At 39.6% G+C, this 15,047-nt stretch overlaps 1 protein-coding gene across 4 annotated transcripts in view; it reads right to left on the bottom strand.

Moving 5' to 3' along the window:
- Window positions 1-15,047, bottom strand: part of nsd1a (nuclear receptor binding SET domain protein 1a) — a 91,050-nt gene that overhangs the window by 42,643 nt on the left and 33,360 nt on the right. For 3 of the 4 annotated variants that reach the window (XM_061930587.2, XM_061930589.2, XM_072912501.1), the window contains 2 exons: window positions 6,761-6,992; window positions 6,586-6,683 (listed from right to left, as the gene is read on the bottom strand). In XM_061930587.2, coding sequence (XP_061786571.2) covers window positions 6,586-6,683; window positions 6,761-6,992 — 330 coding nt within the window. The remainder of the gene's footprint in view (window positions 1-6,585; window positions 6,684-6,760; window positions 6,993-15,047) is intronic. The other variant, XM_061930588.2, reaches the window with a different exon arrangement.

The following is a 15,047-nucleotide window of genomic DNA, read 5'->3' as shown; positions in this document are numbered from 1 at the left end:
GCACACTGTTTATATTGTGGGAAAGCGGACGTGAAAACAGGCTGTCGACACGTCACTCAGGTCCGCCTGAATTTCGGGAGATTTTCGGGAGAAAATTTGTCCCGGGAGGTTTTCGGGAGAGGCGCTGAATTTCGGGAGTCTCCCGGAAAATCCGGGAGGGTTGGCAAGTATGATAGGGTGTTAAACTTTGTTAAGTGCTGTGGTTAGGGTTGGTCATCATATCAATTTGGACGATTCCTGTTACAATTCCTCGTTTTGATTCAAATTCCCAACAATTCTTGATTTCAATTTTTTTAAAAGGCAGTGTCAAACATTTACCGTATTTTCCGCACTATAAGGCGCACCTAAAAACCACAAATTTTCTCAAAAGCTAACAGTGCGCCTTATAACCCGGTGCGCTTTATTACGATTAATTTTCATAAAGTTTCGATCTCGCAACATCGGTAAACAGCCGCCATCTTTTTTCCCGGTAGAACAGGAAGCGCTTCTTCTTCTACGCAAGCAACCGCCAAGGAAAGCACCCGCCCCCATAGAACAGGAAGCGCTTCACCCGCCCCCGGAAGAAGAAGAAAAAACGCGCGGATATCACCGTACGTTTCATTTCCTGTTTACATCTGTAAAGACCACAAAATGGCTCCTACTAAACGATCCGGTTCATAAAAAGACGCAATCTCTCCATCCGCACACGGATTACTACCGTATTTCACAGCAACTGAACCGCACTGTGGAACGGGAGCACGTACGGTGAATATTCGCTCCACAGGGAATGAGAAGTCATCCTTCACTGTGGTTCTAGCTTGCCATGCTAACTTCCACTCATGGTGATATTCAAAAGGAAGACCTTGCCAAAAGAGACCTTTCCAGCCGGCGTCATCATAAAAGCTAACTCGAAGGGATGGATGGATGAAGAAAAGATGAGCGAGTGGTTAAGGGAAGTTTACGCGAAGAGGCCGGGTGGCTTTTTTCACACAGCTCCGAAGGCGAACACACCTTCACTAAGACGGGCAGACAGCCTCGGACGACATACGCCAACATTTGCCAGTGGATCGTAAATGCTTGGGCAGATATTTCGGTCACAACTGTGGTCCGAGCTTTCCGGAAGGCAGGATTCACAGAACAACAGCGACACTGACTCCCGATGACTTCTACGAGACGGAACCGGCCATTTTGGATACCACGCTTGCGCAACTTTTCAATTCGGACACCGAAGACGAAGAATTCGAAGGATTTACGAATGAAGAATAACTTCAGAAGGTGAGCGCTATGTTTATTTTGTGTGTTGTGACATTAACGTTCGAGCAACATTATGTTGCTATTTATTGCTCTACACCATTTTGAATTTTACTATGTTTGTGATTGCACATTTGCGTACATTTTGGGACAGAGTTGTTAGAACGCTGGTTTTCAATATATTATTAAAGTTTGACTGAACTATCTGACTGTTTTTTTGACATTCACTTTAGCGCAGCGTTTTTTTGACATTCACTTTAGCGCAGCGTAGGCGCGGCTTTTAGTCCGGGGCGGCTTATTGGTGGACAAAATTATGAAATATGTAATTCATAGAAGGTGCGGCTAATAATCCGGTGCGCCTTATAGTGCGGAAAATACGGTACTATGGATTTCTCACATAGCTATTTTCAACTAGTACCGTATTTTCCGCACTATAAGGCGCACCTAAAAACCACAAATTTTCTCAAAAGCTGACAGTGCGCCTTATAACCCGGTGCGCTTTATATATGGATTAATAGTACGATTCATTTTCATAAAGTTTCGATCTCGCAACTACGGTAAACAGCCGCCATCTTTTTTCCCGGTAGAACAGGAAGCGCTTCTTCTTCTACGCAAGCAACCACCAAGGTAAGCACCCGCCCCCATAGAACAGGAAGCGCTTCTTCTTCTACTGTAAGCAACCACCCGCCCGCGTAGAAGAAGAAAAAGCGCGCGGATATTATCGTACGTTTCATTTCCTTTGTGTGTTTACATCTGTAAAGACCACAAAATGGCTCCTACTAAACGACAGGGATCCGGTTCATGAAAAGACGCAATCTCTCCATCCGCACACGGATTACTATTTCACAGCAACTGATATTCCTGTGAACCGCACTGTGGATACAACGGGAGCACGTACGGTGAATATTCGCACCACAGGGAATGAGAAGTCATCCTTCACTGTGGTTCTAGCTTGCCATGCTAATGGCCAGAAACTTCCACCCATGGTGATATTCAAAAGGAAGACCTTGCCAAAAGAGACCTTTCCAGCCGGCGTCATCATAAAAGCTAACTCGAAGGGATGGATGAAGAAAAGATGAGCGAGTGGTTAAGGGAAGTTTACGCAAAGAGGCCGGGTGGCTTTTTTCACGCAGCTCCGTCCATGTTGATATACGACTCCATGCGCGCCCACATCACGCTGGTTTTAATATATTATTAAAGTTTGACTGACCTATCTGACTGTTTTTTTGACATTCCTTTAGCGCAGTTAGATGCGGCTTATAACACGGGGCGGCTTATAGGTGGACAAAGTTTTGAAATATGCCGTTCATTGAAGGCGCGGCTTATAACCCAGGGCGCCTTATGGTGCGGAAAATACGGTATATAAATATCAAACCTTTGAGCTTGAATATAAATGTTATGAAGAGTGGAATACAAAAATATAAGTACAATTTGGGAAATAAAAATATTGATCATATACTGACACTACCTGTGGTTTCAACACAACAATTTATGGATTGATGCATACTCCCCTTCGCAAATGGTTGACAGATGCCACTAAAGAGCAACCGAGCAGCCCAACAGTTGGTATATTATCCTCCCTCTAGACCAGTGGTTCTTAACCTGGGTTCGATCGAACCCTAGGGGTTCGGTGAGTAGGCCTCAGGGGTTCGGCAGAGCCTCCGCCGCGGAGGTCACACACCCGACTCATCATGTAAATAAAAACTTCTCCCTATTGGCGTATTATGGATACGTCTTGGGCATGACGTTAAAGGGGAACATTATCACAATTTCAGAATGGTTAAAACCATTAAAAATCAGTTCCCAGTGGCTTATTTTATTTTTCAAAGTTTTTTTCAAAATTTTACCCATCACGCAATATCCCTAAAAAAAGCTTCAAAGTGCCTGATTTTAACCATCGTTATAAACACCCGTCCATTTTCCTGTGACGTTAGATAGTGAAGCCAACACAAACAAACATGGCGGAAAGAACAGCAAGCTATAGCGACATTAGCTCGGATTCAGACTCGGATTTCAGCGGCTTAAGCGATTCAACAGATTACGAATGTATTGAAACGGATGGTTGTAGTGTGGAGGCAGGTAGCGAAAACGAAATTGAAGAAGAAACTGAAGCTATTGAGCCATATCGGTTTAAACCGTATGCAAGCGAAACCGACGAAAACGACACGACAGCCAGCGACACGGGAGAAAGCGAGGACGAATTCGGCGATCGCCTTCTAACCAACGATTGGTATGTGTTTGTTTGGCAATAAAGGAAACTAACAACTATGAACTAGGTTTACAGCATATGAAATACATTTGGCAACAACATGCACTTTGAGAGTGCAGACAGCCCAATTTTCATCAATTAATATATTCTGTAGACATACCCTCATCCGCGCTCTTTTCCTGAAAGCTGATCTGTCCAGTTTTGGAGTTGATGTGAGCAGGCCAGGGAAGCTAGGGTCGATATTCTTCTCTTGATCATCTTCGGGGGGGGGGGGGGGTTTAGCTCGCTCGTCTGCGGGAACAAACTGCCGCCATTGCTTGCCGTGCTACCGAGGTCCTTTGTCCCTTAATTGCTCACACACTCCGGCAGATTCAATGGGGGTCTGGCGGCAGATTTCTTTGACTTTATCGTTGGAAATGCATCTGCTTTGAGTGTCGCAGGATATCCACACATTCTTGCCATCTCTGTCGTAGCATAGCTTTCGTCGGTAAAGTGTGCGGAACAAACGTCCAATTTCTTGCCACTTTCGCATCTTTGGGCCACTGGTGCAACTTGAATCCGTCCCTGTTCGTGTTGTTACACCCTCCGACAACACACCGACGAGGCATGATGTCTCCAAGGTACGAAAAACATTTGAAAAAACGGAAAATAACAGAGCTGATTTGACTCGGTGTTTGAGAAAATGGCGGATTGCTTCCCGTTGTGACGTCATCGCTCCGAGAGCGAATATTAGAAAGATGTTTAATTCGCCAAAATTCACCCATTTAGAGTTCGGAAATCGGTTAAAAAATATATGGTCTTTTTTCTGCAACATCAAGGTATATATTGACGCTTACATAGGTCTGGTGATAATGTTCCCCTTGAAAGTGCATCCGGCAGTGGAGGCTCCTTTATGGGGTCTTGGGGCACTAGGAGGTTATAACCCCTTTACTACTGTTACCCCAGGTGGCCCTTGGCAGAGAACTAGTACCTGACTGCCCCCTAGCCAGGGATACAGTGAAGACCTCAACGTCTTGGACTCCATGCCACTGGACCCTGACCCGAACTCCGTCAAGGATCGTGTGGAGACTGTCTGTGCACCAGTCTCCCCACGTAAAACAAAGTCACGCACAGGCATCCTCCATAAAGGGATACACCCCTACCAGGAGGATCATCATACTCGTTCGAGTGACCGCCGATGATGATGATTATGGATACGGCAACAGCTGAAGTCACACTGATTTGCAGGTGTGTAATTTGTTGTGAGTTCATGCACTGTGTTGGTTTTGTTCTTTGAACGAGGTGTTCACGCACAGTTCATTTTGCACACCAGTAAAAAAAACATAACTTTGTCTTGAATTAAAAAGAAAACAAACATATAATTTTTCACTAAAGAAGGGTTCGGTCAGTGCGTATTTGAAACTGGTGGGGTTCGGTACCTCCAACAAGGTTAAGAACCACTGCTCTAGACTCTTATTAATCGACCTCATACCTGCCAACTTTTGAAATCAGAAAAACCTAGTAGCCAGGGTCCAGGGGCCGCAGGCCCCGGTAGGTCCAGGACAAAGTCCTGGTGGGGGGTTCCCCCCCGACGCAAAATGATTGATTGCATTCAGACAGGTTAAAATGTTGCTAAAACCATCACTTTTCTATCAGTCACAGTGACTTTTCAAAACAAAAATATTACAGCAAAAATCATATGGGTTGATTGACATGTTTATTCTGTAAGCTAACTTCAATAGTTTGAAATTATTTTGACAGTTAATGCCAGTTATCCTGTCAACCTTTCACAAGACTTCAATTTGTTAATTGAAAGTATAAACAGTATAAACACTTTTTACAGTAAACAAATGGTAAAACAGTACTAAACAATTCCATTAAAAAAGAAATTGGTGTCATTATTAACTTTCTGTCCAAGCTTGTATAATCTACTGCCTTGTTCAATTGTAAAAAATATTCTGTGCCTAAAATTCACATTTCTATCACAATTATCATACTGTAAACATGGTAAGCTAACTTCATTAAAATTAATAGTCCTGTCAATAGCATGGAATTACAATTCAAATGTAGTTTTTTTGTAAGCCTTTCAAAAGAATTCAAAATATGAAAAATTAATGAAAATTAATTGAAGCCATCAGACACTTGAAAAGTGGCACATCACATCTCTAATGTAATCATTTGAACTTTTCAACAGAAATAGCACTGCAAAAATATTAAGGACATACTTCTGTATTTTGGTAGTTATGCTGTCAACATTTAACAAGATTTCTTCAACTTGGACTTGAAAGCATAAATAGTATAAACACTTTTAACAGTATAACAGTACTAAACAATTCCAATAGATAACATCGGTGTCATTACCTTTTTGTTTGCTCAATTATTGCCTCCGTAAATAAAACTTCGGCATTTATCACATCCAAAGAATCTGTTTGGGCGACGAAAAACGTTGAAAGTTTTCCACTTGTATCGCTAGCAACGGCATTAGACTTTTTTGTCCCAACGTGGTCTTTTACATCGCTAATTCCTCCGTGTCCGATCGAAAAATCTTGTCTGCACAAGGTGCAATTCGCGTAGTTTTCACCCTTTTTGGAACGGATAATTATTCCCGGATAGGCTTTTGAATATTCTTCACGGAATGACTGCAGTTTTCTTTTCGGTTTAAGACTCGTTTGCGATTTTTCTCCGGCTGATTCCATGATCGTTCGCTCGTTTGGAAACAATGGGCAACAGGTGCCTCGTGCTTGGCAGCGGTGCTATAAATAGCCTCGCGCATGGCATTCGGAATGGCTCGATAGGAAGTTACGGGAAGCAGTGTCGATTGTCATTGTTGTTACGCGATTTCGTGAATAAAACCGTATTTTTTATCACTGCAACCGTAACCCGGAATAAGTTGATGAAAACCGTACTAATTACGGGAAAACCGGAGTAGTTGGCAGGTATGCTACCTTACTTTCTGCTGTAATACACTTCCATCTACACTTCTTAAACTTTACTAAACAGTGATTTCTTGTGTTGTTCCAAGCTATTTTAGAGGCTAGTTTAGCAATTAACAAAGTGGTAGCACAACTTAACAAATCGCAAGCCACATTTTTTTTGCGAAGAGAGATTTTATAACGCTTCTGTACTGGCTATAATCCGACCTGTGGCTTGCGTCAGTCACCGCTTACCTCCTTCTTCACAGGAACAGAGACTTCTTCAATGGTACAATCCAAAACTTTGTGCGACAGCTTCCGAGGCCTCTTTCTTTCTGCTGTCAAGTCTGTAACTAGGGGCAAAATTTGTTAGTTTTTTTTTAATAACCAAGAACGTGATAAAAAAGACTTGGTTAAAACACTGAATTACCAGAATTGAGAGGTAGATCAGCTTCTTCGGCTGTGTCAGTGTCTAAATGGGGCTGACTTGTGGCTGAGGATGAGGAGGGCCCTTCAGCGGGGCATTCATCTTGAGATGGACTATGCGATTCTGTTGCCGGAGGTGCAGAGGGCTCCATTGAGGGTGACAATGAAGTAATGGTCTCCGGTTTGATGTTGGTATCCGGGTGCAGCGATACAATTTCACTGGTGTCACTAGGATCCTGAGACACAAACATGTTTATTCAACAACATTCATCAATCTGACCTTTGACATCAACTATTTTGAGCATACACGGCAAAAAGTGAAATCTAAGTAAGATGAAATATCTCAAATAAGGGTAATATTTGCTTATTTTCTGTCTGATAAGATCATTCTTCTCACTAAGCAGATTTTATGTTAGTGTTTTACTTGTTTTAAGGGTTTTGGTCCTAAATGATCTCAGTAAGATATTACAGCTTGTAGCTGAGATTTGATGACCTATATTGAGGAAAACATGCTTGAAACTAGAATATCAACTGATGCAAAGCTGTGTCTTTAACCCTCACAAGTATAAAACTACTTTTTTAAAGTACCGTAATAATTTCTTACTTCAAGCATATCATTATGTCAAGATAATGGCACTCGTGTTTACTTATTTAAGATTATTTTTCAACATATTGAGCAAAAAGGTCAATTTTTTTTTCTAATAAGAAAAGTGCACTTGTTATTAGTGATAATGTACTTATTTTAGGGCTGCAGCTAACGATTATTTTTCTATCGATTAATCTATAGATTATTTTTTCGATTAATCGGTTAATCTATAGATTATTTTTTTCGATTAATCTATAGATTATTTTTCCTTTTACCGATTTTTTTATTTTATTTAAAATGAAGAGGAAAAAATAAATGTAGGCCAGTTTTTTCAAAAGGCATGGCTTTTATTTACAAAAAAAAAAGTATGGCCACTCAGTCAACATTGACAACAACATGACAAAATATTCTGTAACAATGTAAACATTTAAAACTTTTAACATTTAACAAAATTAAAAGTAGCTTATTTGCTTTTTAATGTGCAAATATAAAAGTAAACATCCAGTGCAAATCTTAATATTCTGGAATAGTATAAGCATTTCAAAAGTAAAAGTATTGCTTATTTTGCTTTAAAATGTGCAAAAATAAAGATAAACATCCAATACAAAAAAGTGCAAAACGGAAATATTCTGTAACAAGTGTAAACATTTCAACAAAAGTAAAAGTATTGCTTATTTGCTAAAATGTGCAAAAATAAAGCTAAACATCCAATACAAAAAAGTGTACAGTGTAAACATTTCAACAAAAGTAAAAGTATTGCTTATTTTGCTTAATAACACAACAATGATAGTATGATTAAAGTGAAAGTTAATTGTTGGTTTGTACATAGTATATGTAACTGTTAATGTTGTAAAAGGTATTTGCACAACTAATTAACGTTAGCGTTTGTGACACGTCTTGTGCCGTGGGGTTCTTTCAGGACCGACAGACTGAACGCCAGACGGCTTTGCCAGGTTTACAATCTTTTAATTTTACACAAAGTCTTTTCTCTTCCAACTCTTTTCTCTTTCTTTCCTCGCTTTTCAGCTCCTCTTCCTCGCTCGCTCGTAGTCCCCTGTCTCTTGCGGCGTCGCTCCCGGCGCGCCCCGCCTCGCCGCTCGCTCGCCGCCGCCGCCTCTCCACAGCGTTAAAGAGGAGCGCGTCTTTGTAAACACTGAACAGGCACGCCAAACGCGCCTCTCAGAGCAAACGGTGCTTTAGTTTATGAATTTACAACGCAGATACAAATGACACATTCATGTTTTTGTGTAATAATGACAACGTATACGCACGCGGACGATTGACTTGTTGATGGTGATGGCAAGAACGCTGTCGGGGGTTTTCTTTTCAAATGTTCGTTCATAGCCGTTGTGCTGCTATGATAGGCCATTTCCGCTCGACACAGTGTGCATACAACAACATTATTAGGCCGTTTATTGAAATACTCCGACACTTTTGACGACTTTTGGCGTGCTTTTTTCCCCTCGCTCGCATCGTCTGCTTTGCGCTCCGCCATGACAGTAGTGTGACGAAAATATGCGACGCGCCGACGCACAAAAACGGCGTCGACGTATTTACGTAACCGATGACGTCGACTACGTCGACGCGTCGTTTCAGCCTTAACTTATTTTAAGGTGTTTTTGGGTTCATTGAGGTTAGCTAATTCTACTTGTTTTGGAAAGAGAACACACAAACCCTTTATTTATTAAGTCAAAAATATTAAAGTTCGGTGATTTGGTAAAATTGCAAACAGCTAAAATGATGTACAAAGCAAACTATAACCTGCTACCAAAGAATGTACAACAATTCTTCTCAACTAAAGAGGAGAAATATAACCTTAGAGGAAAAAATAATTTAAAACATGTATATGCACGTACAACACTTAGAACTTTTAGCATATCAGTATGTGGAATTAAATTATGGAATGGATTAAGAAGTTAAAAATTGTACTGATATGATCCAGTTTAAGAGGTTGTTCAAAATAATAGTGCTTACAGAGTACAAAGAAGAAGAATTATGAGAAATACTTTCAACCTTATTGAAAATAAGATATTCTTCATCTCAGTATGTTAATAATGACTGAATTAATTAATTAATTACATATTACAAAACTGTTGTATACTAATTCATAGATGTTATTTTATTATATAAAAAGGTCAGTAAATGATTCTATATATTTGTAAACGCTTTGAAGTGGGAAAGGGGTAGGATTAAATAAGCTTTGCTTCTTACTACTCCTTTTCGGGCATGATGTAAAATGAAATGATATGAAATTGTGTGATGTATTATGATGTAAGTGTGTTCATGTTCCAAATAAACTAAAGAAAGAAAGAAAGTCTTGACAAGCCACATTTTCTTGTTCTATTGGCAGATCATTTTGCTTAGTTCAAGTAAAATACCCCTAATTTTTTTTTCTTTTTTTTTTTTCTTGTTTTTGAACACTGACTTTTTGCAGTGTACCAATGCTGAAATCCGAATTTCAAGCTATAGAATAGGCAAATTAGGAGGCAAGCTCAAAATTGTGGAATGAAAAGCAACCTGTTGGTTTTGCCTGAATTTCGTTCAAAATAAGTGGGGTTCTTGCATTGACTGAAAATAAACCCTGAATGGTTTAAGAACATTGGTTGACAGGCAGAGCTGCAAAAGAGAAAATGAACAAAAGCAATTGAACAGCAGACCGTGACATCCAGAGGTGGGTAGTAACGCGCTACATTTACTCCGTTACATCTACTTGAGTAACTTTTGGGATAAATTGTACTTCTAAGAGTAGTTTTAATGCAACATACTTTTACTTTTACTTGAGTATATTTATAGAGAAGAAACGCTACTTTTACTCCGCTACTTTAATCTACATTCAGCTCGCTACTCGCTACTAATTTTAATCGATCTGTTAATGCACGCTTTGTTTGTTTTGGTCTGTCATAGTGCCTGCGTTTCAACAAATACAGTCACTGGTGACGTTCACGCCGTTCCACCAATCAGATGCAGTCACTGGTGACGTTGGACCAATCAAACAGAGCCAGGTGGTCACATGACCTGACTTAAACAAGTTGAAAAACTTATTGGGGTGTTACCATTTAGTGGTCAATTGTACGGAATATGTACTGTACTGTGCAATCTACTAATAAAAGTTTCAATCAATCAATCAAAAGTGTGAAGGAAAAAAGACCTTTTTATTTCAACCGTACATCCCGTCAAAAGCCTAAAGACTGACTGCACAGTTCCTGTCTTCACAATAAAAGTGCCGCTCCATCGCGCCTGCGCTTTCAAAACAAGAGTCTCCGAAAGCCAGCGCAAACAAGCTAGCAAGCTACGGAGTTTGCCGCCAATGTATTTCTTGTAAAGTGTATAAAAACGAATATGGAAGTTGGACAAATAAGATGCCAAAAACCAACCACTTTCATGTGGTATTAGACAGAAAGGAGGAACTTTTTTTCTCCTCCATTTGAAAACGTGGACGTTATCATCACTACTGTCTGATTACAATCAATGCAAGTCATCAGAATCAGGTAATACACCAACTTATATTCTTGTCTTCATGAAAGAAAGGAATCTATGTGTTAAACATGCATGTATATTCATTAAAACACCTTTAACATGCAAACAAAAACGGCAAAATAAATAAATATAAATTATATACTGTATATATATATATATTTATATATATATATATATATATATATATATAAATAAATGTGTGTATATATATATATATATATATATATATATATATATATATATATATGTGTGTGTGTGTGTATATATATATATATATATATATATACCGTATATATATGTGTGTATATGTATTATATATATATATATATATATATGAATGATGTGTGTGTGTATGTTACTCATCAGTTACTCAGTACTTGAGTAGTTTTTTCCCAACATACTTTTATTCAAGTAAATATTTGGGTGACTACTCCTTACTTTTACTTGAGTAATAAATCTCTAAAGTAACAGTACTCTTACTTGAGTACAATTTCTGGCTACTCTACCCACCTCTGGTGACATCTAGTATGTAAAACAACATGCACATCGATGAATAGTGTGAACATTACACTATAATCTCAATTTATGAACCCTACTATTTGCAAACTTTTTGATTTACAAACTTGTAGATCGAGCCAAATATGTCTCTGTGTGCAAACAATGTCTGTGTAGGAACGCTTCATTCATTCATTTATTTTGTGTCCCGCCAACAGACAAAAACCAGGGGGAAGCATTTTTGGGGAGGCGGAGCCATTCACAGTACACTATTAGTCACTTCTTAGAGCTTCAGCATGTGTGCCTTTTCACCTTTTGACAAGTTTTGGTCATTTTGCTAACTCAATAAGAGTCCCAAAAAGACAACAGACTATCATGGAAAGAAGGAGTGAATCACTAAGAAAAACAAGACTATTTGCGATGAGTAAATCAATGGCGCTCACAAGTATGGAAGAATGTACCACAGCAAGTTTTTATTGAGATGAGATCGGACTTTTCTGGAAAAAATGCAAAACCAGACTTATTTTACAGCAGGAGAGAAGAGCTACTCTCAGTCAGCGGCGCCTCCTTCACACACGTTGCAAGCACGCACGGACCCTCCCCCAACCCCCTCCTCTCCATATGTCTTTTCCCGTCAGCTCCTCCTTTGCCAATAGTAATGTACGTGGATTTTACTTTTTAAAATGTCGTTTATTGTAGAAACATGGTTGTTAAAGTTAAGGATTTTTGTTATTTCCGATCGTTTGCGAGGGCACCAAACGGTTTTCTGTGTGTGTGTGCACATGTTGGCAGAGCAGCACATACAAGACGGTTCAGCTTGTTGTTTTGACTTGTTAAGAAATACCGTATTTTCCGCACTATTAGCCGCACCTAAAAACCACAAATTTACTCAAAAGCTGACAGTGCGGCTTATAACCCGGTGCGCTTTATATATGGATTAATATTAAGATTCATTTTCATAAAGTTTCGGTCTCGCAACTACGGTAAACAGCCGCCATCTTTTTTCCCCGTAGAAGAGGAAGTGCTTCTTCTTCTACGCAAGCAACCGCCCCCATAGAACAGGAAGCGCTTCTTCTTCTACTGTAAGCAACCACCCGCCCCCGTAGAAGAAGAAGAAGCGCGCGGATATTACGTTTCATTTCCTTTGTGTGTTTACATCTGTAAAGACCACAAAATGGCTCCTACTAAGCGACAGGTTTCCGGTTCATGAAAAGACGCAATCTCTCCATCCGCACACGGACTACTATTTCACAGCAACTGCCTAAAGACTTTCAAGAAAAGCTGGCTACTTTCCGTGCATATTGTAAAAACAAGATAGCTGAAAAAAAGATCCGGCCAGAGAACATTATCAACATGGACGAGGTTCCACTGACTTTTGATATTCCTGTGAACCGCACTGTGGATACAACGGGAGCACGTACGGTGAATATTCGCACCACAGGGAATGAGAAGTCATCCTTCACTGTGGTTCTAGCTTGCCATGCTAATGGCCAGAAACTTCCACCCATGGTGATATTCAAAAGGAAGACCTTGCCAAAAGAGACCTTTCCAGCCGGCGTCATCATAAAAGCTAACTCGAAGGGATGGATGGATGAAGAAAAGATGAGCGAGTGGTTAAGGTAAGTTTACGCGAAGAGGCCGGGTGGCTTTTTTCACGCAGCTCCGTCCATGTTGATATACGACTCCATGCGCGCCCACATCACGCTGGTTTTTAATATATTATTAAAGTTTGACTGACCTATCTGACTGTTTTTTTGACATTCCTTTAGCGCAGTTAGATGCGGCTTATAACACGGGGCGGCTTATAGGTGGACAAAGTTTTGAAATATGCCGTTCATTGAAGGCGCGGCTTATAACCCAGGGCGGCTTATGGTGCGGAAAATACGGTATATAGTTAATCCATCACCTCCTTGTTATGATTGATACACAGTACTGTGTGGCACTTAATCATACTTGCAAACCCTCCCGGATTTTCCGGGAGGCTCCCGAAATTCAGCTCCTCTCCCGAAAACCTCCCGGGACAAATTTTCTCCCGAAAATCTCCCGAAATTCAGGCGGAGCTGGAGGCCACGCCCCCTCCAGCTCCATGCGGACCTGAGTGACGTGTTGACAGCCTGTTCTCACGTCTGCTTTCCCACAATATAAACAGCATGCCTGCCCAATCACGTTATAACTGTAGAATGATGGAGGGCGAGTTCTTGGTTTCTTATGTGGGTTTATTGTTAGGCAGTTTCATTAACGTCCTCCCAGCGCGGTAACAACACACAACAACAGCAGTCAAGTTTTCGTCTACCGTAAAGCAGTTCGTCTGCCGTAAACAGCAATGTTGTGACACTTTTAAACAGGACAATACTGCCATCTACTGTACATGCATATGTGACCCACCCATAATGTGTCACATTTTTGTGTTGATTTATTTATTTTATTTTGTGGTTTGAATTCGCTTTTGGAGCGGTCATTACACATTTATCAGTATTCACATTGGTCAGTAGGGGGCAGTAGGGCGTTTCTTCCCAATTGAATGCTATCACCTGCAGACCGGAAGTGTCTTGTCATTCTGATGAGAGCGACCAGTCTGTGAACAATTGAAACGTCCTGTGTGCTTTTTCCTCCTGTATAACAGGTTAGTTTTGGTGAATCAACTCACTGAATAATATCCATGTGATCTTTATAAGTTTAAGTACACATTCTGATGGTGGAGCCTAACTCTAAAGTGTTTGTGAGTTGTAGTTTGTATTTGTGAATGAATCCAGTGCACAGCTGCAGTAATCAATACAAAATGGCGTGAGTACGCAATGTTTATATAGGAACTTCTGATCCTAATTCAGACTCCCAAATTAGAGCTCCTCTTTTCTTATTGATTTTATAATGTATATTTGTATAATGTGTGTGTTCTGAAATAGTGACAGAGAATAGAACAAGGATGGACAACTCAACCCTTAACTCAACAATGAGTAGAGGAGTGTTATGTGTGTGTATATGTGTAAATAAATGAACACTGAAGTTCAAGTATTTCTTTTATTTATATATATATATATATATATATATATATATATATATATATATATATATATATAAAATAAAAAATATATATATATATAGCTAGAATTCACTGAAAGTCAAGTATTTCTTATATTATATATATATATATATATATATATATATATATATATATATATATATATATATATATCTATCTTAACCACGCCCCCCCGCCCCACCACCAAATCTGCTCTCCAAAGTAAATGCTGTACATTTTTAACGTAATACAACTACTGCAGTTAGTAGCACATATTATATATTTTTTATACAAAATCAAAACATTTGTTTTCCTTTTTAAAGGCATGTTCCATGTTAAATTTCAGCTGTTTTGCGGCTGTCAAGCAACGATTAAATTTGATTTCAATGGGAGACGTTGACTTGAGGTTCAAGAGTTAATAGTTAAGAACTCTGTCACAGAATAAATTAAGATACTACTGTACCAGGATTTCCACATAAGTACGTCCGTCAATCTGTGACTTCACAAATAGCTCGCTGTTAAAAAAAGACTGCAAAACACAGGGCAACTAATGCTTCACATGAACCTTAGGATTTGACACTCCGACATTGTTTAACATGAGTATCCGACATTGTAACACAATTTCAGACAGTCAGAAAAGAGAAACATTGCCATGAGTCCCCTGTAAGGATTAAGTAAATACTTGTAGTATTTACAACATGTACAAATTGTACA

This window comes from Nerophis lumbriciformis, linkage group LG36 (assembly GCF_033978685.3).
Source record: "Nerophis lumbriciformis linkage group LG36, RoL_Nlum_v2.1, whole genome shotgun sequence".
NCBI classification, from domain to species: domain Eukaryota; kingdom Metazoa; phylum Chordata; class Actinopteri; order Syngnathiformes; family Syngnathidae; genus Nerophis; species Nerophis lumbriciformis.
This window is presented reverse-complemented; position numbering and strand designations above follow the sequence as displayed.